We start from the raw sequence: 23,724 nt of genomic DNA, 5'->3' as shown, positions 1-23,724 counted from the left end.
AATCGAGCGAGCGCTTTACCACTGAGCTATGAGCCATCTCTCCCACTAATAAAGACATTTTTATACCTAAAACAAAGTAAAGATTTCTAAATAAACATTTTCAAAGACTGGATAAAACATATACTGGATAGGTGTAAAATTACCCACATACTAGAAGCTTGTATACCTGAAACAAAAATGTACCAATTTCTAAATAAACATTTCCACAGACAGGACAAAACAAACCGCACATACTGGATGGATGAAAAATTTATCGCACTGGTGCACACATTCTACTAATAAGCAAACCAACTCCAGAAATATTTAGTGCCATTGCAGCTATTTATTGAACTGATGCATTGTTGAGACAGAATAGGGCATTGAAACACAATTTTGTGGCTAGAATATAGGGTACAATGCATGTCTTCTTATAGATCACACTGCATATCAAAAAAGTACTTCTTTTCTTCTAAACAGAAATTCTTATTTCTATTTTTTACAAATGTAAACCACAATTAAACTACTGATTACCATACTGAAAGCAAGAACAACATACAATTTTGTCCTTTTAACAAAATATGGTATTGTTAAGAAGATTGCACTGAAAAGTTTGCAAAGTGGATAGTATCTCATTGCCACCTACATAAAATGTTTGCTCTCTTTTTTTTTGTATAACCCATTTAAATTTAAAATAGGAAATATTTATGTTGTCATGAAATTTCTATAAGCAAATATTTCAGTCAGTAAAATATATACAAGTTTGATTAGCAACTGACTAAAATGTTGCTACTATATCATACCAAACCAAGAGTAGTAGTGAAGTACATGATAAGCTCATCATAGTTTGATTAGTGAAGCACACACCAGTTGTACTTGTATGGAAAGTTTAATCATCCTATATGAATTGATAAGGAAAATGTGGCCCAGACAATGATTTCTTTTGATGTGCAGTTATCCATAAAAAGTAGGTCACAGTACCTACTTATGGTACACATGCTGCCATGCCAAATTTGATGTCTTACACCAACTGATAAGGAAGATATGACCCGGACAAGGATTTCTGTGAAAGGTAGAACATAGTTGCCCAAGTTGCGGTGGGTGACACACCATCATTCCAAGTTGTACTTACATGCAAGGTTTGATGATCCTATATAAATTGATAACGAAGATATGCCTCGGACAAGGATTTCTTTTAATGTGCAGTAATCCATAAAAAGTAGGTCACAGTACCTACTTATGGTACACATGCCGCCATGCCAAGTTTGGTAAGGAAGATATGTCTCGAACAAGGAAACTTAACAGACGGACAAACATACACCATGGACAATGTCATACCATAATAAGACTTGTCAAAGTTGGGCATGTATTTAAAAACAAATGGGAGAAATTATGAGATCTTAAATATGCAAAATCAAGTTTAATTGCTGTATTTAAGAACCCCCCCCCCCCCCCAAAAAAAAAATAAGAAAGTCTGTGTTAATTTCAAATATGCTGCAATCCCCAATCTAGGTTAAAAAAAAAAGAAAGAAAAAAAAGAGAAGACCCAGATATTTCTGGTAGGTGGCAGTTGATAATATCGACCAATAGCAACAACATAAATATGTTAAAACAGTGGTTGTGTTCTTATTAGCGAACTATTTTATGATAAATTGCAGCTTTAACATAGACCATATGTATAAAGCTTTCAAATCTATAGTCCATCCCATCATTCTATAACAATGTTTTTTGGAAATAATTCCAGTTTGGTTTGAAGTAAGAAGAAACATAAAAGTGTTTTGGAAATAACAAATAAATACTATTTTTGTGTGCAATTTACAAATCAATCGTATGAGAAATAAATAAATTGTAGTAAATTCCATAGTATGAAAAAAGGCGTTCCCTGTGGGCAGACTATAGACTCAAATGTTTAAAAGGACTATCCAGAGTTTTCAGCCACCAATAAGATTGTGTTTGTTACCCCTAACAAATAAACACACATCCTGCTTTTTTTCAGGTGGGTTTTTTTAAACACTATCTTACCATAACATGTTTTAAATACAAAGCAGGGTTTAGGCTGATGCCTATAAAATATTAGCAATTTGGCGAATTTGCTAAGAAAATCTGTCAAGTTTGATTTAGCCAAACAGCAAAAATGATGGTACATCTATAAACAACAATCTTCAAATTTGCTTTTTAGCGAGTTAGTAATGAAATATAGTTTCCAAATTAAACTTTAAAAATTCATATTTGGTGATTGGCAAGCAACAGCTTAAACCTTGATAAAACATTATATGGATAAATACATTTGAAATGATCTTGTCTGAATTATTTCAAATTTCATTTGCCTTTTGGAAGAAATAATAAATTTGTACGTACAAAATTATTTTAGACAAAAAATTTATATTGAAATAATACAAAACATTACCATATCCAGAAATGCAACTGGTTACAGAGATATTTATATTCTAAGCAAGAAAATATGAGTAAATTGAAATTTTAATCATATAAAAAAAACATTTGCTGAAAACCTTTTAAAATGACTACAAACTCAGGATAGTCCCCTTAATAATGACACACCCATGCAATATGTAGGCCTTTCCATTAAGTTAAAATCACAAGACATCAATAAAGTCTTGAGTCTAGACTCTTAATGTTTTCATATGTCTTTGTCTACTGATCAATCTCAAAGTTTCAAAACATTAATACTGTTTAAACATAACTGTTTTGATAAAGATCAGCAACTGCCAAAATTGTTTCTTACAAGGTGAGAAATAGATTAGGATAGTTATAATCAACAAATCTCAACAAAATTTGCTAAACATAATTTCATTTAAAAAGAAAGTTGTGTAACTGAAGACATGTACCAGTTCAGTGTACGAACTGGAAACGTAAACCACAACCAATTTATTGAAAAATATGAAATACATGACGGTGATATTGTATGGTACTCAATCTGTTTCAGATTCATCAAAGTATGAAATATGTATGATACTAAATGCTTTTCAAAAATAATATGTAAGACGTTATTTTGGTTTTAATTTTAAAGGGACTGTCCCGAGTTTGTTACCATTGTTAAGATGTTGCCGACTAACCGACATTTTATTGATTAAAATTGCATTTTAAACATGTTTTTCCTGCATAAATTACTAACGGAATATATATTAACTGTGTTTCTGACCGTACTAACATTTGTACTAGGTCAAACTTCATTTTATTTCCTTATATATATTGTTATACAAAATTACTGGAAAATCAATCCACTTTGGGTACTTACAGACATTAGAATGGTAAAAAATGTGTTGAATAAGCAGACACTGATATTTTAAACAAGAAACTATAATTACTATGTAATTTTAGTTGGGACAAGATTTTATTAGTTGGAAACATCTTACAATGGCAGCAAACTCAGGACAGTCTCTTTAACACATGCACATCTTGAACCTATAAAATGAGCTTTCTTAATATATTATGCACACTATTTTAAAAGGTAAATGATAAATGAACTGTAAAGAATAAACAACATAAATATATATCTAAACTGGACTGACAACAGGTGCTGGACTGGACAGCACTAAGCTGGATATTTTTTTTTTGTATCACTATCCATCTTTTCTCGTATTTTAAGCAATTTGCGAGAAAGTAGTACTGTCTAGATGCCAAAAATACTGTAAATCATTACAATGTACTTAATATGCATTTGTTAAAAATAAAATTACTAGTAAACAGGTTTCTTTGTTCTAAATAATAATTAACATAAAATAACAGTAAAAAGTTTACCAAAAGAAAAAATATTGGTTACTAACAACAAAGTATGGTGTACTGGCTTATCAGATACTAAGAGTAATATATCATACTCAAGAGTTCAGCAGAATGGAGAAAATCATACATAAGATTTAAGTTCATATTGATGTTCATAATATATATATAACATACAGTGCTAATGCTACTAAAGTTCGGAACAGCCAAATGAACACAGACAGTAAGACCAGCAGCTATGGGTATTCTTTTGTATAATTAGAAACACAAAAGCTGGATTCTAATAGGATGGCAGTGTGTTGAAAAAGAAATTAAACTTCTAATTAATTTACTCAAAGTGACATGCTAATCTATTTATCTATTTCAGACATACTCAATTCATTCAATCCAGTCTTAGTGCAAATTGGGTTTTTTGTTAAATGCACCATCAAAAATGAAATATTCATAGATGTAAAAACCGTTGTTGACAAGGTAAAAGAAACATTTAGAATGCAATACTGTATGTATGTTTTTTAATATTACAAGCTGTGGTTGTGTTGACAAATGATTATGTCAGGAAAGTGATCATACTTCATGGCATATACATTAGACATTACTCAATGAAATGTTACAAAATAATCATGAATTACTTTAAAATAATTTTTGACCAATTTCCAGAAGTGAATTCTCATTCTCAGAACATGTATCTACAAAAGACAAAACAATAAAAGCTCTCAGATTTCAACATCATGTATTCCACAGACAAAGTCACAGCCATGCTTCAAAGCCTATGTATGTATGTATGTATAAGTTCAACATCACAGTCATGTGTAAGCATCGTAGCATGTGTAATTACATAAAATTTATGGCACTGTTTATTTTAAACCACATGGATAATAAAATATATCAGTAGGATAATTTCATAGTAGATTAAGTGTTAAATCATTAGCACAAATATGATAAATATAAATTTCTCTTTTCACATTTTAATATTTTCCGTACCTTGTAGGAAATTATAGGAAATATGATTAAGATACAGATTTAGTGAGCTCAATAATGAAATTAAGAACATCTGATCAATGGTTGTCATACCAAATTGTATAGTTTCTGTATTTAAAGTAGGCAAAGTGTGAGAAGATAGAAATACATACAAAACCCAATTCAGAACAGTTATAATGCAATGAAATGTTAATTAAAATTTGCTTCTTCACAAAATAAGTACTTTTTTAATAAAGCCAAAACTACATGCATGTACTAATCACTGATTTTTCTTTTACCACTAAACTGCAGAATCCCAACAGAACCCACATATTTAACACCAAAACCCCAGCCAAGTTATTTTAATATTCCCATTTTTTTATTTGTAAAATATTTTACCCAGCAACAATTTAACATGCTAAATATTGTATGTACATACAATTGGAGAATTGTTAAAATTAAACTGAACATCTTCAGCCATGCCTGTGTTCACCGATTAAAATGGCACAATGCAGCTTGTTCATTATAAAAATCGATGTAGGTTATATACCTTTCTCTGTACACTGTATTACTGCATAGTCAAAATGATAAGTGTAAAACAGAAATAAAAGACAAATACATGTATTTCTGACAGAATGTCATTAAAAACATTTTGATTCATTTTACAAGATCACAATAACTTGTGTAATAGCAAGCTTGCTTAAGAATTAACCCAGAGGGGGTTGTAAATGCATACAGTATAAAAACATTTCCTGCTTAAAATTATGGTGGACCTGCCATAAACTCAAGAAGATACGCAAACCTTCATGCTGACAATTAAATGATTTCACTAATACTAGAATGTGAAAGAGAAAATTGGTATCTAGGTTAATAGAAATTGAACAAGTAGGAGAAGAAGACGAGAAGGGATCAGTTGGTGACATGCCTATTATAATTGGTGATTGAGCCAACTACCCACCACATCCAGCACTTTGAAAACATATATACAATTATATTTAAGTGGTTATGGGTCTCCACCCCCTCCTGGCATATTAAAAGGTATTTTCACGAATATTTATAAGAAGGGCTGCTTTTGTGAAGCACAACTGATTTTTTTGGGTGTAAATTAATAAAACCATAATAACCCAAAACACCTGTATTCCCATTCATTGTGAGTATAAAACATGTTTGTGTGTTATTTTGTTTCTAAGTTGTTAAGTAATCTTAATTACTAATGCAGGCTTCATGTGAGCGGGTGAAGTGAGCAAATACTTTGCTTTAATCAGCTTGACAGCTTATTAATGACAATGATGCGAAATTGATGTCACCTTGTGAAAATTGTGATGACTTGTATTGTACACAGTCGTGGATGAATGTCAGAATGGTGAAAACCTTCAGACTTGAGAAACACCTATTTATAGATAATAATTAAGTGTTAAATATCTGAGAGTTCGAAGTGACACTTTGGCACCACAAAATCATGTAACAGGTTGTCTAGCCCAGACTACAACTGTCTGGTCCTAAAAGTTCTAACTTTAGTAATTCTATTGTTTATTTTGTATACAGCCAATCAGTTATTTTTTTAATTAAAATTTAATTTAATTATGAATAAATTAAACATACAAATAAAGATGTGGAAATTATAAAATAACAAGTGTCCTACCTGTTAAAAACTTCACCCTCCCAAAGACTGAGAGAGAAGTGACTTTGCCCTATAATTTGGACCTCATGTGCGGCCTGCTAATGTATGCCAAAACATGTTGATAAACCAGTGCATTAGATAATACAGGAACTGTCCAATTTTCTCCAAGCAAACAAACTGTTGGACAGGAAGTACAGTACAGATTAATAATATCAGACAAACAACCTAAAAGTATTGATTTTCAATAACAATAAATCCTGCGTTACACCCATTATTATGCTTCCTCACTATTTAATCATAACGTAATATAATATTTAGTATTTGGACACAATATACATTTCATTACACAAAAATGTATACACAAGTACACACATTAGACTCTTCCAACTGATGACATTAATACATATACAGTGAAACCTGTCTAAACCGGATTACTCTGGGGAGCTAACATTTATTTCAGGACAGGACCCAGTGTTAAGAGGGTCACGGTTTTAGAATTTAAAAAATTCGGGACCATAAAACTGGGTCAGTTTTGACGGTTTCAGTTTGTTCAGGGTCTGGTTTAGACAGGTTTCACTGCACATTCAAAAAGAATAATAATAATAAAATTATTACACTGAAAGCTCCAATTTTAATGTTTTACATATAGTTTACTTATGAGGCAAATAGCTGTTCCATACTCTATAGCCAAGTGATTGTGTGAATTTTTAAAAAGATTTTCCCAACGATATTTTGTAACCATTTTGAAATGTGAAGAAAATAAAAGATAGAGAAAAGAAAAGAAAACCATTTTGATATGAAGAGGTACACAAACATGCAAGCACCACCAAACACAATTTAATCAAAGATGGTGATTGGTCTCTTTATACAATATAAAATTTAAGAAAACATTTCAGTTTCTAAATCTCACAGCCTTGGTCACACTAAACCTATCTCTGAACTCATTATGCTCTGTTAAAAAGTGTAATACATATTCACAGTCACTATGATAGTTAATTCAAAACAAGCTTAAAATCATGGATGAAAGACTATGATGAACGATGACTGATGCTGCACCATGGTTTAAGCTTGCTCAGTCTCCCAACAAGAACAGCGATATATATATATACACAATCTCTTCAACCTACATTAAAATTGATGGCGTAATTCAACATACGAATGTTCACCTGAATACAGGTTTTGCTTATTTTGTTGTTCAAGAAAACTACTGGTACATAAACAGGTTTTCTGACAGAAAATAATAATAATAAAAAAAGAAAAGACGTTAAGTGCCTCTCCAAGGTGGCTATAGATTTTAAATCTTTTGATATTGTATACTGCAATTCATGTAATTTGTCAAATTTTAAACATCAGTTCTCTTAATCTTTCTCAAAATTATAAAATTGTATGCATTAATTTCCTAAACTTTAGGGTACATACTTTTACCTTTCATACACTCTGGCAAAAATCCTGATAAAAAAAACCCATCAGATTTATGCATGCTTCAAAATTCTGTCATAAAATAAAGCAGTGATCTTCAACAGCTGTGCAAGTCTGACATAATTCAATGAAGGTAAAACTTTGGATCAATGTGTTTGCAAATAATGCAACACACATATAAAGCTAATGCACTAATGATTGTCTTGATCAATGACAGTGAAATGTTTTGCATGAATTAGGCCATCCATTATGATATAGGTTAAAAGACCTGATACACAAATAGCATAAACTATAAATCAATAGAACAATACAGCATAGCTGCATTAAAAAAAAAAAGGAAAAAAAAGAAAGAAATATTGATAATCCTGAGAACATAAAAAAACAATGGCTTGCATTTTGTGCATAAAATTGCTGCCATCATATGGACACACCAGTCATACACTAATCTCATGTGAATGCAACTTCATGTACAAAAACTTTACAGAATAGCAAATAAACCATTAAATTTGGCACCATATATTGCAGGCTTAGGATGGCAAAGTTATGACACTTAACACAGAAAGCAGAATAAGTCGTTTTCCCTGTGTAACAAATGAAAACAAATTATATACCATAATGAACAAAATATTATATAACAGATTAATCTAAACACACTCGGTTTCAAATGAGCTGGGATAACAAAAGATATGTATGCTAAATTCCACAAACAATGAGTTTCTAAATAAGAAATAAACTTGTAAAACAAAGAGATTGTTTTTTTCTTCATCAAAAACAAACTTGTCTACTCCAGTTGCATCATACAGCTTTGGATTTTGAACTGTTTCTGAAAAAAAATAAAAAAAAATTAAAATTAAATAACCATTAGTGTTATTTACATTAAACACAATAAATGTATTTTACATCTATTGCTTGAAAACGATATAATATTTAATTGCCATTTATAGCTCAATAAAATACTTACAGCAAACATTTTGTTCAGTATCACATCATGATAAGCTATGCAAACTGCTACACAATTCTAAAACATTAAATATAAGTTGCAAATCAAGTTTTAATTGATTACTGATTGACTTAGCTTTCCTTAAACAATTTGGAATCAAATCCCTTAAGCAAATGTGGTATGGATTATATCACAATTCAGGAGACAACATCACAAAATATCTAAGACTTAGACCAGAAAGTATCACACAGAAGATTTGGGGTGAGTGAATTAATTATTCAGTAGTTAATTATTTATGCCTCAAGCATCTGTTGCATATTCTTTTATTTTTTAATACACAGAGTTTTTTTGGTACAGGAATACTTTCCAAGATAACGTAGTTATGGAAATATATAGCATAAATGTAGGCATACCCAACCATCAAACCAAAATGCTACTTATGTTGTTTATATCCAATGCAGGTTCAAGCACATCCATCCCAAACACCATCTCCAACATATGTTAGTTGTATCGATCAGGACAGATGTACGCATAGTCTATTACTTTAGTTTTTAAGGAAAACAGAATTACATTTATTTTTTTATAGAACACAGACCGACCATTATCTACCAAAACTTCAATGAAACGCTATAATGGCAGGACGGTAATTAGTTTATAACTGAGATTTTGTTATTGCTACCTAGTTTTATTTAACCATCTGAAGGAAGTTAATATGCATCATTAAATTTCCACAACAAATGGTAAAAACAAATCCAAGGTTGACTGAAAAGCTATTTTTAACCAAATAGAGAATTTCAAAACCCTGGATTGAGCTAGATAATCAATAATTGTAATCAAATAGTCATTAATGACAGCAAAGCAATGTGTTCAATGCTAAAAGGCAACCAGCAGAATTAAACTATAGGAATAAACATACCGGGTACTGGCAGTTTAGACTATATATTACATGTAGCTATGTAAATTTGTTTCACGTATAAGAACAATAAAAGGGAAAGCTCCACATGTTTTTAACTGTAGAATTATACATTATCAATAAAATAAAAATTCATGGACTTAAATGTCCTACCTACCACAAACTGATATGGTGAATAAAGAAATACTTTCTCAAGTAACATTGAAAAAAAAAAAACCCTTCCACTTATAAAATAATTAGACATGGCATATATAAATATATATATTTATTTATTTATTTAAATGCATTAAGATGAACATTCAAAGATGTAACTATAAACCAAGTTCCTTAATCTAGGACATACAGTTTGTGACAAATGGAGCTAACAGTGTAAACTTAATGTAGACCTACACCACCACCACTGAAAACGTAATACCTCAGTAACCTAGATTTGAGTTTTTTAACTTCATCAGGTGAAAAATGATCATTATTATCCACATAGTCCAAGATACACAGAGAAATATGATGAGTTCGACACATGTGACCAATTTATGACAACATTTTGGGAAGCAAAGTCATAATAAAATGTCTTCGCTCTGTTTAACTGATAACCAAATTTAGGTTATTTTGGAAAAGGACACTGTTTCGGTGTCTTCTGGCTACATTTGAAACATTTTGATACAGTCCTTGTTAAAAAAATTAATATGAATAATAAAGAAATTATACAGGTATACACTATGCAGGTGTATCATTTTCTTTGAATATTAAACATTTTAAGATTTTACTAGGAACTTTAAAAATAATTTTGCTGTTTGTATATGTTTAACAATTTAATTTTCTCGTACAAATACTAATCACTTTGTAGTTGCCTGACTTTAAATAAAGAGTAAACATAAAGATGATGTAACTGTAAACTTAATTATTAATGCACCAAAGAAAATATAACTAGAAAGTAAGTAACATATTGTACTCGATGATGAAATGTGTACTCAATACATGTAAGTCAAATGGTTCAATGTAGCCACAATTGTTCAACAAACTGTATAATATTCCTTGTTGATAACCCAGTGTTTTCCACATGTAAGATTCTCTGTTATTAATTTATTTTAATTACTTAATTCCAGTGATCAAGAATGTACTACTTATTATTAATCCACACTGCCTCAATTAAACAACAGTTTACAGGTTCTAAAAGTGAAATATCATACTCGTGTAATGCATGGCACACATTTTAATTTTAATTTTTTCGGGGGGGGGGGGGGGGGGAAAGAGTCAGAATGACCAAATTAATAAATATTTTCTCCATGAATCAAGGAATTTTCAACCAAATTTAATTGGAAATGGTCTAGTAGCTATTAGTCTAAATGCATTTCTCTATACACATCTAGTAAACTTCACCGTTCATCAGCCACAAACCCAGGGCCCTTTAATAATCAAATTCACAACTTTGATCAATCATCTAATGACTTTTACATATATGAAGACTATTCAATCATAGCATTTCTTGAAGTAGAAAAGAAGATGTTTTTTTAAATGGCTTAATTGTTCCCTTTTGAGTGAAAAAACCAACCTGCTAAGTTACTATTACAAATGTACCTATTAGCAATTACTTTCATTACATTTATTCAACATGCACCCAAAAATAAACTTTACATTCCAAACATTGTTTCAAAATTATAATGCATGCAAGCACATAAAGAAAGATATCAAACCGCAGGGCTCCGAAATATGGTGAAAACAAAACAAGTGAAGAAAACCAAATGATGCTAAGGTACTAAGCCACAATTTAAAGCAGTATTTTATTTTATCAATCACTATCACTCTATTTTGTAGCATAAATGAATGTTCTATTTTTTTTAAATTAAGTATAACATCATGTACATGCAAATATTCAATTGACATTTCATTCATCAAAGTTGGCCTGTTGCAATAACAGATTGGATGAGAAATTAAACCACTACTGAATCTGTTCACTAAACTTAAAAACAAGGTTAGGTTAATATATTTAAGTCAAGCAACACACACTTTTGAGGGTGTACTAGCCTATACATGTTGCAGTGGATAAGCCATCAGGATTAATGCTGAGTTCATACCCTAGTAGCTAGTACTGACCCAATGCAAGCAAAGTAAAGCTACTACTGACATTATAATAACAACTTCTCTCTGACCACAAACTGTTAACTTCTGTCCTGGACAAACAGTCCAAGTAGCTGAGGGATACCCTAAATGAGAGCATGCTTGAACTTCAATTGAATATAGACAAGAAAATAAATTACAATGAAAATAGTACGGATACTATTACAGATTTTAGTGTACATTCAACCAGTCTAAAGTAGGTATTATCACAAAAATTAGAAAATTATGAAGACCGAAATAATCATAATGGTAACAGGTAATATTTAGTTACATTTTACGGCATTATTCTGAAGTATATTCAGAGTAAACTTTCACATTAGACACAACCTCATCAAGGATCAGCGATATAGCTTGCAGATGACAAATCATATTATTATTTAAACAAATTTGATTGCAGCATCTTAAACTGAATGCTAAATTAACCATAATACTTTAATCATGAAATTGGTTAATATAAATTTAATCATTTAATTTAATTTTAAAAATAGCTGTGGTAAAAGAAATGAGTGTTCAAGTAATTTGATGTAAATACAAATTAAAAGGTGGATCACATTAACATAATTTATACATTCGTGTAATACGGTTGGTATCAACATTTATTTTTGTTAACAATAATCAAAGGCTAATACTGAATGACTTTAAGGAAATCGGATGTGAAACTTTAGATCCACATGTCTCAGTGGTCAATAATGGATTTACAATAGATGTTCAGATTTTACTAACCTGTCAATATTTGTGTGCCTTACATGTACATACTGTTGGCAGCTGTAAATGAGGTTGATTACGAAACTATACAAAATGTATTTTATTTTATGACTTTTTACAATAAAATACAATATCTCAGATTACCAGTAATAAAAAGCTTCTAATAAAAAATATTTAAAGCAGTGGTGCTACAGTCTATTAGAAAGCCACATTAGATAAAACAAATAATGTTCTTAAAAACATAGTTTGAAACAGCTTAGGTCTTGGTTAGAATATTGTAGAATTTTTTTGGATGTACTGAAGGAATATGTCTGAAAAATACGATTGGTCTGTCATATATACATTTAATTTGATTTACATATAATACAATATCTGAACAATCATTATGCTATACACATGTTGTTTACAAAATTGCAACACAGAACCATTAATTTCTGATGTTAATTATTAAAATATGGTAAATAACATCTTTTAGTTGTAGTGATATAAATGGCAGTGGGATCTGCCTAACAAAATCCTGACAAAACTGGATTCCTTTTCAAACTGGCCAAATTTCTCAGTCCAAATTTATTTTACCATGAATAAACCAGAACCAGTTCATTATAGAAAGCAGACAAACTTTTTGCATAAAAACATTACAATTTATTAACCTGCAAAAACTAGATTGCTGAAAACAAAGTTGAAAAACTGCTGAATAAACATGTTGTCTCAATGCCAAACGGCTATTAAGCCAATTAGGCAAGTTGACATTTCAGCAGTCTAGACACACATTACATCATCAGATTAATTAAGAATAATGACTGTTATTAATTGTATTCTCAAAGTGGTATGTACACAGTATCTTGCGTTACTTGCATAACTTTCACTGAGCCGTTTTATACACTGAAGTTGGAATAAAACAGTTTATTGCTTTTAAAAACAGAAGGATTTATCAGCTAACAAGGCTAGTCTAATGCTCCCCATAAGACAAAGTTCTGTATATAGCTGATTGTTCTATCACAAAACTAATAAATAAAAATTGCACATACACATAAATGCATGTATATAATATGAGCAGCATAGTCACTTCAAATTTTGCATCATTTCTTACAGCTATATATTGTAGAAAATTTCATGGCAGTTAATTTGTTGTCCCTATGTATATTATCGGTATACATGCTATATTTAATAATGTGCTCTTGGTATGTGTTCAGTATCATCATTATATGTTTAAACAAATGTAACTTTTAATTATTAATTTTAATTAGTTTAATTACCGGTAATGCAGGTTTGTGTTTTGAGATATTTTGGAACAATTTGGCCAATTTGGAAATCATTCAGCTGATTGCAATTTCTTCAACCAGAATGTACCGTATATAAAAAATTATGACAAAATGCAAATCCTGAATATAGCGGATCTCTCACTCTAATGGAATAAATGTTGAGGTCCCAAAGTGATTCAGTTTATGCAGATTCCAAGATAACATTTATTGTGTATTTTGCATAAATTATAATTTAAAAAAATATTTATTAAAAATATGTATTGTAATAATGGGGGATAACAAAAAAACTTAATATTAGTACCGGTATCCAAATTGTTTTTGTTTATTTTCAAAACTGCAAAACGTGTATTTCCACATAGTTTCAAACTGCAGTTTTTAACAAAACCAACGTCCTACATAATGTGGCAGACAGACTTGAAGTGTTCTATTTACCTATTGGTGCAAGCCTCTCACAGGGGTCCAACAATAAGACAAATGAAGATGAACATCAACAGAAAATAATGGAGAGAAAATGGCTAAGTAGACCATGCTCATGAAGACGTGGGGTCACGGGGGCTCAGGTTAGATGAGGCTACTTTATAACGTCGACGTCTGCAAAACATAAAAGCAGTGTCAAACTTACCACCAGGCAACACACTAATAAGGAATACACGATTCAGTTGAGAAAAAATATCCAAAGTTTCACTGTACAAACACTTGCACATTACACAACTACAAATTCATACACTACATTAAACAATTACAAATTTTAATCAACTTGAATAAAATTAAAATTGCAACCATGCATTTGTTTTTGTTTTTAAATAAAAGATGCACATTATGAATTTTCATTTCAAAGCCTGTTAAGTATTTGCTGCCAAATATGAATTAAGAAGTCAACTAAGATATTTTAGGAACAAAAATCTTTAATATTTTAACCAAGATCGCCACAAAGCCACAATATTACTTTTAAAATTTCAGGATTCTTTTTCAGTGGAATCGGTTGATTTGACTTCAGCCATATAGTCTAATGAAATTTTTAAATGAGGGTTTCTTCATTTTCATGACTGTTAAAATTATTTAAAGTGAATAATTGTCTGTACAAACTTACAAACTGACTTTAGCTACTGCAAACATTAGGATAACCAGAAATACATAGGACATGTAGTAATTTATAGAAAGTTTCTTAATCAAGAAGTTTCAAGTATGGTACATGTAACATAACAGTGTGTTAGACAGATGTTCTAAGAATTTACAATCATGATAAAACTGAATGTGTGTTTTGAATACTTTCATGATATATTCCAATTTGCATGACTGCTGACTACATGTGTACAATTTTAGACTTTAGATTATATCCTTGGTAGAAATGTTGCCTGAAGATAAATGAAAAGATGCTGCTGAAATTACGAGTACACTTCGTGACTAATATATGAAAGTCTCTTTTGAAGCTAACTGTATAAATGTGAATACTACATTCATAGGAACACATAAAAATAAAATTAAAGAGCAAAGTACACAAATAACTTATAAAAGCAAATAAAACAGGTTTTTAAATAATAGATTACAGCATAATGACACATAAATCAAAACAAGCCTTAATAATGTTCAAGATTTGGTGAACTGGTCTGATTTAGCAGAAAGTTGCATACCATTAATCAGTCACTATTTTTAAATGTAATTACAGGGGTGATGGAAAGGGGAGGGGCAGGGGTATGTAAGGGAGACTATTAGTTAATTCTTTGCAAATATAATACAGTTACCCGTTATTTTAGTACGAAAATAACTGTATTTAACAATTTAAAAAGAGAGAGAATTCTAAAAGACCACCATTTAACTGCTAAATAAGGAAAAAGGTATTCCATCTTGATGTGTCAATACTGTCTGTTAACTGCAGTCAGTTGGTAGAGTACTTGCTTGAGGTGCAATGGGGCATACGCATGTCAGATCAATTGCTCTAAGTGGACCTGCTGAGTTTTCACCCTGTCCAAACCAATCTACACCAAATTGTGTATCGGAGGCTATGTTATTTACTGTTCTGCTTGTGAGAAAGTGCATATCAAAGATTCCTTACTTAAGATTCAAGCTGGACACCAATAATTAATAGCAATTTTATCAGAAATCTGTAGCCAAATTCAACTAACACTTAGCAAAATAGAATTACATTGTATTTATAAAAATAGCAGTACACATATGAATGACACGTGGTTTTCAAATTATTTTTTTGGTGAATTGGTACTATCATATTTGCAGTTGCATGCCTTGTGAACATCTGAGACCATCGGAAATTGTGTTTGAGTAATCATGGTAATGGTGGGTTACGTTACATTATGAGTAAAAAACTTTTGATTCCATGATTCTGATGACACACTACCAACATGCTACCAGGCCCATCACATTTCAGGAAAGCACTCTACCCCCGAGTTATATCCACTCAAAAAGGTGCAAGTAGAGTACTGCACTACCCATGATTTTAGATCACATCACTGTATGGAGGCTTGCATACATGGAAGAATCATGGTTTTCACTGTTTCAACAGTCACTTAAAAACATCTAAATATTTAATGAAATGAATTACGGTAACTTAAATAATTTTGTTAAACAAATGATGCAAAAAAATTTAATTGAGTTAATGGGTGTTAATTAAACATTCACATATCTATTATGGACGAATCTGCAATGTGTAGGAAACAGAAGATATTTCATCGGAAAAGAATATGGATTACAATAAAAACAAAACAATTTTTTGAGTACATTAGTGACTTGTGTAATCAAAGAGCTTACTTAGCTCAGTAAAAAATATATTATATTTTATTTATTTATTTTACTGGGTAATAACCATATTCTTTATATTTTCAGAGTTTTTCTTTTCAATGCTTCCCTATCTCAAATATTTATATCTAAGAAGTTTCAGTATCTCAACATTGCAATCTCCACACCCACATGTTTAAGTTAGTTAATACCTCTTAGTACCACAGTCCTTACCCTACACCACCAGAAGCATGCAACCACTTAAAAAAACAAACACAATCTAGAACAATACCTTATTACAGCACTACCATCAAACTCTAAAAGAGAAGATAAAATCGAAAACATTTTCAAACACACAGCACAAATAATTCTATGAATGAAAAACATTTTTCAAGTAACATTGTGTAAAACTAAAGAACACCGAATTAAACCAATAAGCTTATTACCGTGCATTTCTTGGTGCCTGGCCTGGTGGAGGATGTGGCATGCAGTTGTCTCCATCCAGATTGATTGGAGTGACGCGCCCTGTGTCATCGTCCATGTGCCGACTCAGGTTTTCCACTCTCGATGCCGACTGTGAACGCCTTCTCACTGGACGCTGTGGCGCAGGCGACGATGTATCCCTCGTGTTGGCTTGCTGATCCACTCTGCCGCTAGTTGATGGCACATTATTGTCATTGCATAGAGCATCAGGTGCACTGGGAGACTGGATTTGGCTTTCTAATATCGGTGGATCGATGCCTGCATGTTGAGAATTGGCACTGTTATTAACCTCTTCAGTTGCAAGGGCATGTTTAGCATCATTTAAGAGCTTATTTTTGTCCACTGAACTATCTTTTGGTTTTGAAATGGGACCTTTTACACTACTTTGATTTTTAACTGAAGGATCGACACTGGAAATTGTTTTCTCTTTGAGAGATTCTGGTATATTTTTATCTTTTTTAACAGACTGATATGGGGGAGGTTTGCCTGTGGCAACAACCTTTGGCCTACTTTTACCATGTTTTTTCTCATCACTAAAAGAATCTCTGTTTCTGAATGTAATTTTGGAAGAGCTACTGGTACTCTGCTTCAGAGGGGATCCAATTCGGTTGCCAATATCTTTTGCTAATTTGTCTGGCATTTTCCTAGGACTAGAAAAACTGGATGTTTTTTTACCACCTTTCCGATCTTTGTTGTCCACACTACTACTTCTTTTCATGTCAATTAAAGTAACACCTTCAGACTGCCGAGGTGGCAACGACTGCTTCCTGACCTTTTCTGGTTCTTTGAATGCAGGACTCTTCCCTTGAGCAACAGGATGTTCAGCATTCTCTTCTTCATCATCATCAAACACAAGAGATCCTCGAAAAGTGTCCCTCAAATCCTTATCATCCAGTAAAACGAGAGAATTTCTAGCCATGCTATCAATATCATCTACATCAGCTATTGTGTTCATGAAACTCTTTTTTGATTTGGTTTTGAAGTATTTGATTTTTCCATCCACTCCTAGCTTTGTTACACTTTCTACATCACTCTGATCTGCATCACTGTCCTCCCCACTTGATCCAAACGCCGACACCCACTGACTGGCAATAGTGAACGGTGCAGCACGAGTGGCATTCTCTGCTGCATCGTCATCATCACCAACGGTATGAGTCTTCTCCTCAGTCTGAAGTATTGCAAAAGTTACTGGTGCTCTACTGATAAGGAAGTCGGGATCTACTAAGTTCTTGCTAATATTGCACCTGTCATCACCATTTTCATCAAAATCTACATTATAGTTACATATATCTGGAGCCTTAGCCAGGCTAGCTGGCAAACCAGAGGTATTTGGGTTAACACTGGTGTCCTTCCCTGGTTGCGTAGCACCATCAACTGGTTTCGAATCAGCAAGCTGGGAGTTACTAACAAACATTGCAGTACCATCTGGAATTAATGGATCTTTGTTTTTATCACAATCATCCTTCCCAACATTGTGTATCCCATTTTCAGTCCTCATTAATGCAGCTTTTTCCATCTCTTGAGAAATCTGCATCATGCCCTGCTCACCACCTACCATCTGGGATATCCTGAATGTTGGAATGTGTTCAACATCTTGAGCATTGCTTCCAGTCCTTTCTGGCAAGTCGGGGCCATAACCATTCTCAACATTAGTGCCATTTTCTGGAGTGTCCTTTACCTTCTGCTCAGCCTCATATTTCTTAGCCTCCGTTTCAAAATCTGTTTTAGGCACGAGCAGGATGTCCCCTTTCTCCTCAACAACGCGGTTGTCTATTTCCGGGTGGTACTTGCTATCTGGAATGATGAAATCAGGCATGTTCTTTTTCAGCTGGTCTTCAGCTTCTTCCTGAGACAGGTTTTCGTCGATGATATCAGTAGCACCGTGGCCTGGTGTGTTTGGCCCAAACTGCATAACTCTGGAAGAAGTACAAGCATTCAGATTCAATTACTAAGACTAAATGTACTTTCTAGACAAGACCAATACATATTCTATAACATGTTGGGGTGGGGGTGGGGTTTCAAGACAAACCAAATATACTATGTATGTCTGTATACATAATCAATACATTGAAATCATGTTTTATTTCCTTATTTCTTTATTCAATTACCATCTGAAGTTTGAAGTTGACAGCATCCAGATTTGGCAGTTAGACACATAATATATTAACTGTGATAAATTAACTTTCAGTCAATGGGACTTTGAGATTTTTCTGGTTTACACAAATCCAAATGAAGATGTGGAGTTCAATAGAGTCCATGTGTTGTAATTACAATATCTCTTAATTTAAGAAAATATTAACTATCTCGATCGCTGAACCCATGAAATTATCATCTGTAGTCTTTATTATCCTCAAATAAACTTTTGTACCTCAAATAGATAGCAGCAGATACAAAGAGATAACTAATAATAAAATATAAACTTGTTGGTGTTATTATAACACTGTTTCAAATTTAATTATATAGAATGTTAATTTCATTTAGGTTAATGAATTTTTTATTTGTTTTGTTCATATACTTATAAACCTAGAAAAAAATAACAGGCAATCCTTAAATAACCAATTGTGAAAACATTATAAGGTTTCAGAAAAGAAATTCAAAAAGACTTCTCCAATAAAAATTTCGTATTATACTTGTACATACCCTTGGCCAGCCAAAGTCTGTCTGATAGCTACAGGCTGTGAAGTGACCGACGCGGTTAATGATGTATCATTCTGTGGCTTCTCCCAGTTGTACGGGTCACTTTCCTTGATGCCTTTCCGGCGCATGCACTGTTCAAAGAGGTTCTGCAGCAACGTGTAGTCTGGCTTGTCATAATACTCCAGACACTGGATGTGCTCAAGAAAAAGTCGGAACTCGGACGGCATGTTCTTGAGCAGTAGCGTGTGGTCATACTTCTCTTTCATAGTCCCTACTTGTTCCTTGTCTTTGATCTTGCGCCACGGCAATTGACCAATAACAAACTCCACCATCATATAAAACAGAGACCACAAGTCATCATGACGACCCATTTCCTAAAGAATAATTAAACAGAGATAGTACAAGACTTCTAAAATATGCCATTTTAAATTCAACTTGTCAGATAAATATGCATAAATAATCACATAATTCTACTGTTGAAAGCCACAATTTTCAGTACAACACATCCATTCACGCCTTCCCTTAAACTCCACTTTTGCTTACAAATTTAAATAATGAGTAGTAGTATCACAAGGATGTCAACAAGAAAACACCCCAAACAAACAAAAATGTTTGAAGTCAAGTGGAGCGAGAAAAATATTTTATCAAAGTTCATAAAAATCAGTTTTACATCAGTTGTAATGATCTAAAAAAAATTGTCTAAATGACCATAAGAAAATTGGAAATCAGCAAATCCGTTGATAATTGACATACCTGTTATCAGTACTAACCTTGTTTTTATGAGCATTAACTGAAGCGTATCGCACTGTTCCTCTGAATCCAGCAGCAGCTCTTGGTGGCCTGACTTCACCAGTTGATGTTGTGTATTGTCTTGCTAAGCCAAAATCAAGCATGTAAACTTTACGACAGTTAGTCGCTGATTTGCCCATTGCAAAATTTGACTGAAAGTAAAAAAAAGTCTTCATAACCATCAAAAATCACAAAACACAATTTAAGCAGTTACTAGATTCATTTGAAAATAATATGTTTGAATGGTGTTTTGGGGTTGTTGTTTTTGCTAAATACCAGAATGTTTTTTCTAGATTTTATTTAAATTACCAGGCAAAATGCAGCCATATTATTTAAACCATCAAGACTTCCAGAAAGTAAGTGATATTTTATTAATTCATGCCTATGTTCCTTGAACAGTTAAATAAAAATGAAGAAGGAAGAGATTATCATGTGGCCGGACATTGGAGACAGTGGACACAATGGAATATTACAGTCCATTGATTAGAGTGAAATACACAATATCAGGACAAGTATAATTCCCCCCCCCCCACCCCCAACCCTATAAATCAGAAATTAGCAAGAATAAAATTTTAGCAAAATTAGCAAGGCCATACAAGATACTAATATTTCATAATGCTAAATTTAAAGCAACGTACAATACTGTTAAAAAAAAAAAATTATGCGATTGTTCTGTTGTTGTTCAATTGAACAGACAATAGTTACATGTTATTAATTACACCAAAAGGATAGCAAATAACAATTATTAGTTAGCATGCACAGTACTGCAATTTTCTACTAAATTTAAATGTCTGCAAGTTGCATAATGTCAAAATATATCAAATGTATTATTTTAGCTAGTCTTACAACTGCAGTTTACTTTTTTTAGTGTCTGATATGCCGAACTCACTAAAGGTTTATGCCGCTAATCTGTCACTTTATTTGGATTTTAGTAAATTTTAAGATCCTCTAATACTGTATGATTTACAGTAATTTCTTCTTCTACCTGTACTACACTGTGAACCCTGACTTACTGGCTTGACGTCTCGATGTAGGAAGCCTACTTCATGGATTGATGAAATAGCCTTGAGTATCTGTGCACCAAGTCGAATAGTTGTACTTAATGAAAAGCAACCCCTTGGTTGGCTCCTCCTCAACTCAGCTAGATTTTTGCCTTGCAATGACATCACAACATAGTTGTAGCGCTCATTTCGCCCACAGCCTATGAAACGGCAGACATGGTCGTGGCCTACATAACAAAAGTGAAAGTTTTAATTCACTAAATTTACAACATTTTAACTATTTTCAGTGCTTATAGACACACATGTAACTTATTAAATAACAGAACATTAATAATAAAAACTTATTCTCTCATTCTTATGCATAAGACAGCTATAAAAGATATTTCCTCGGTGGTGAAATTTTAACCCTGGGACTCAGCAAGCCATGTCCCAGATCAAAATTTACAACATCTTGGGTATATTTTTTCTATTCCACGTAACCACATACGATGGAGTCTTATATTCCTTCAACCATGCATATATAAGACAAACATATCTCACTAGAAATGTCACAGGCTTTACCCACTCTGTATTTTCAAAGTTTAGAATCATACAACAGGTTCAGTTGTAATATTTTTTCTTCTGATTACTCACCCTGTAGTTTCTTCAGCACAGCGACCTCCATTTTGAGAACTTGTTTGGGCTGTTTTGCCGATTCCAGTTTCAGTGCAACTAGCTCTTTTGTGACCATGTCTGTTGCTTCATAGATCTCCCCAAATCCACCACCACCTATCTTCCTCAACTAAAAGACAAAATAAAACAGTCTTCTGACTTGGCTATGGTAAATACATTTATTTGTGATTATTATTACCTTACCATAAGTATTTTATTACAAGATACAATTATATACCAGATGCATTAATATATATAGTAAAATCTCATTGGCTCGAACACTGTCGGTGCATCAAAGTCTGTTCGACCCATCGGGTAGTTCGAACCATGCATTCGGCTGTTGTCAGGTGCTTCTGTAACACAAAAACCAATCGGAACACCTAGCATATTTCCGTAAAACTGGCTTGGGCGAGATGGTCCAAATGACTCATGAGTAACGAAATCGCAGTCAAATGTCGGATGAGATACACTGGTAGTTTGTATTTATAAATATTTATTAATTTAAAAAATCGTTCTTTATTATGCTGTTGTAGAATCTTTAGCGATATATTGACAACGTTGAGTAAAAATGAAAGTGCATGAAGCACCCTTTACCAGTTATTGTTGCAATCACTATATTACATTGATCTCTCATGTATTTCAAGTTAAAAACAAGATATCCCGACGCTCATGCATAGAGTAGCGATTAAAATGCTTAAAGTAAACCGGCGAGGCCTGCCTAGGCTCACCAATTGATTGGTGTTACATGCAAGGTTCATTCAGCTAACGATTATCGTAGTACAATTGTCTGTACTAGAAAGATAATTACCGATAGGTGCTAAATAAACAACATGATAAGCCGGCATATGATCTTGGATTAATTCATTCCACTTCTGAATTTATAATAACTTACTTTGTGACTGACGTGAAAGGGTCGATGAATTTTTTTTTACATAAATGAAGGTCATATTCAAGCTATATAACAGTGGAATAATAGAATCTATCACCGTTGTGAGGTATAGATAAGGCAATTCTAATCCAAAGGAAAACAATTTTATTTTATGAGGGCCAAGGTTTACATTCTGTCCTGAGGTTTAGAATTGCCTTACCTACCCCTCGCAATAATGATGGATTCTTTTTCTTGCCCATTTAATTACAGTACAGGGAACATTTAGTTTAGTATCACATTGCTATTAGCTACACAAGTTTCTGTGATTTTAATTTTGAAACATTAAACAGTAGTTGCATGCTAATCAATTTTCAATAGACTAGAAATTTTGCTAATCAAAATTTTGAAATTGAAATGTTCCCTGCAGTAACAAAACAATATATCAAAGGTATTTTTATTCTAGAATGATTCATAAACATTTCACCAACAAACTCATTTAATAATACACTGACAAATATAGTCCACATTATGCAACAGCATAAAAATGTTACAACTTATATATAAAGTGAAAAATATTGATTTGTGTAATATTTTTAAAACAATGATCTGACATGAAATGGCAACTTGAAAAACATGAGTTATGACATCAATCGTGGTAAAACATGAGTTTTATGAAGTCAGACTATTTAGAAATCATCTTGCCCTGGATGGCCAGACAGATTTATCTAGCACTATGCATAACTTGCCTAATTCAGTTTAGTCGACAAGAAAAACAAATATTTTACTCTGATACTCAAGTTCACAGATTCACATGAAACCTTATATCACATTATTGTACAGTATTTGACAAACTATTTGTTTTTAACCATAATGATAACAAATATTTGTGAGACTTAATCGTAAAAATATTACTCAGTGC

At 32.4% G+C, this 23,724-nt stretch overlaps 1 protein-coding gene across 3 annotated transcripts in view; it reads right to left on the bottom strand.

The window, feature by feature from the left end:
- Positions 1-300: 300 nt before the first annotated feature.
- The window catches only part of LOC121371225, a 48,536-nt gene continuing 25,112 nt past the window's right edge, over positions 301-23,724 (bottom strand). The window contains exons 3-10 of one of the 3 annotated variants that reach the window (XM_041496958.1): positions 21,920-22,067; positions 21,299-21,513; positions 20,267-20,437; positions 19,500-19,870; positions 16,823-18,775; positions 14,079-14,237; positions 11,687-11,765; positions 301-8,534 (exon numbers count right to left, since the gene is read on the bottom strand). In XM_041496958.1, coding sequence (XP_041352892.1) covers positions 14,177-14,237; positions 16,823-18,775; positions 19,500-19,870; positions 20,267-20,437; positions 21,299-21,513; positions 21,920-22,067 — 2,919 coding nt within the window. In that variant the 3' untranslated portion in view covers positions 301-8,534; positions 11,687-11,765; positions 14,079-14,176. Of the gene's footprint in view, positions 8,535-11,686; positions 11,766-14,078; positions 14,238-16,668; positions 16,694-16,822; positions 18,776-19,499; positions 19,871-20,266; positions 20,438-21,298; positions 21,514-21,919; positions 22,068-23,724 lie in introns of those variants that run through there. The other 2 variants (XM_041496957.1, XM_041496959.1) reach the window with 2 other exon arrangements.

Source organism: Gigantopelta aegis, chromosome 4 (assembly GCF_016097555.1).
Source record: "Gigantopelta aegis isolate Gae_Host chromosome 4, Gae_host_genome, whole genome shotgun sequence".
Lineage (NCBI taxonomy): Eukaryota > Metazoa > Mollusca > Gastropoda > Neomphalida > Peltospiridae > Gigantopelta > Gigantopelta aegis.
This window is presented reverse-complemented; position numbering and strand designations above follow the sequence as displayed.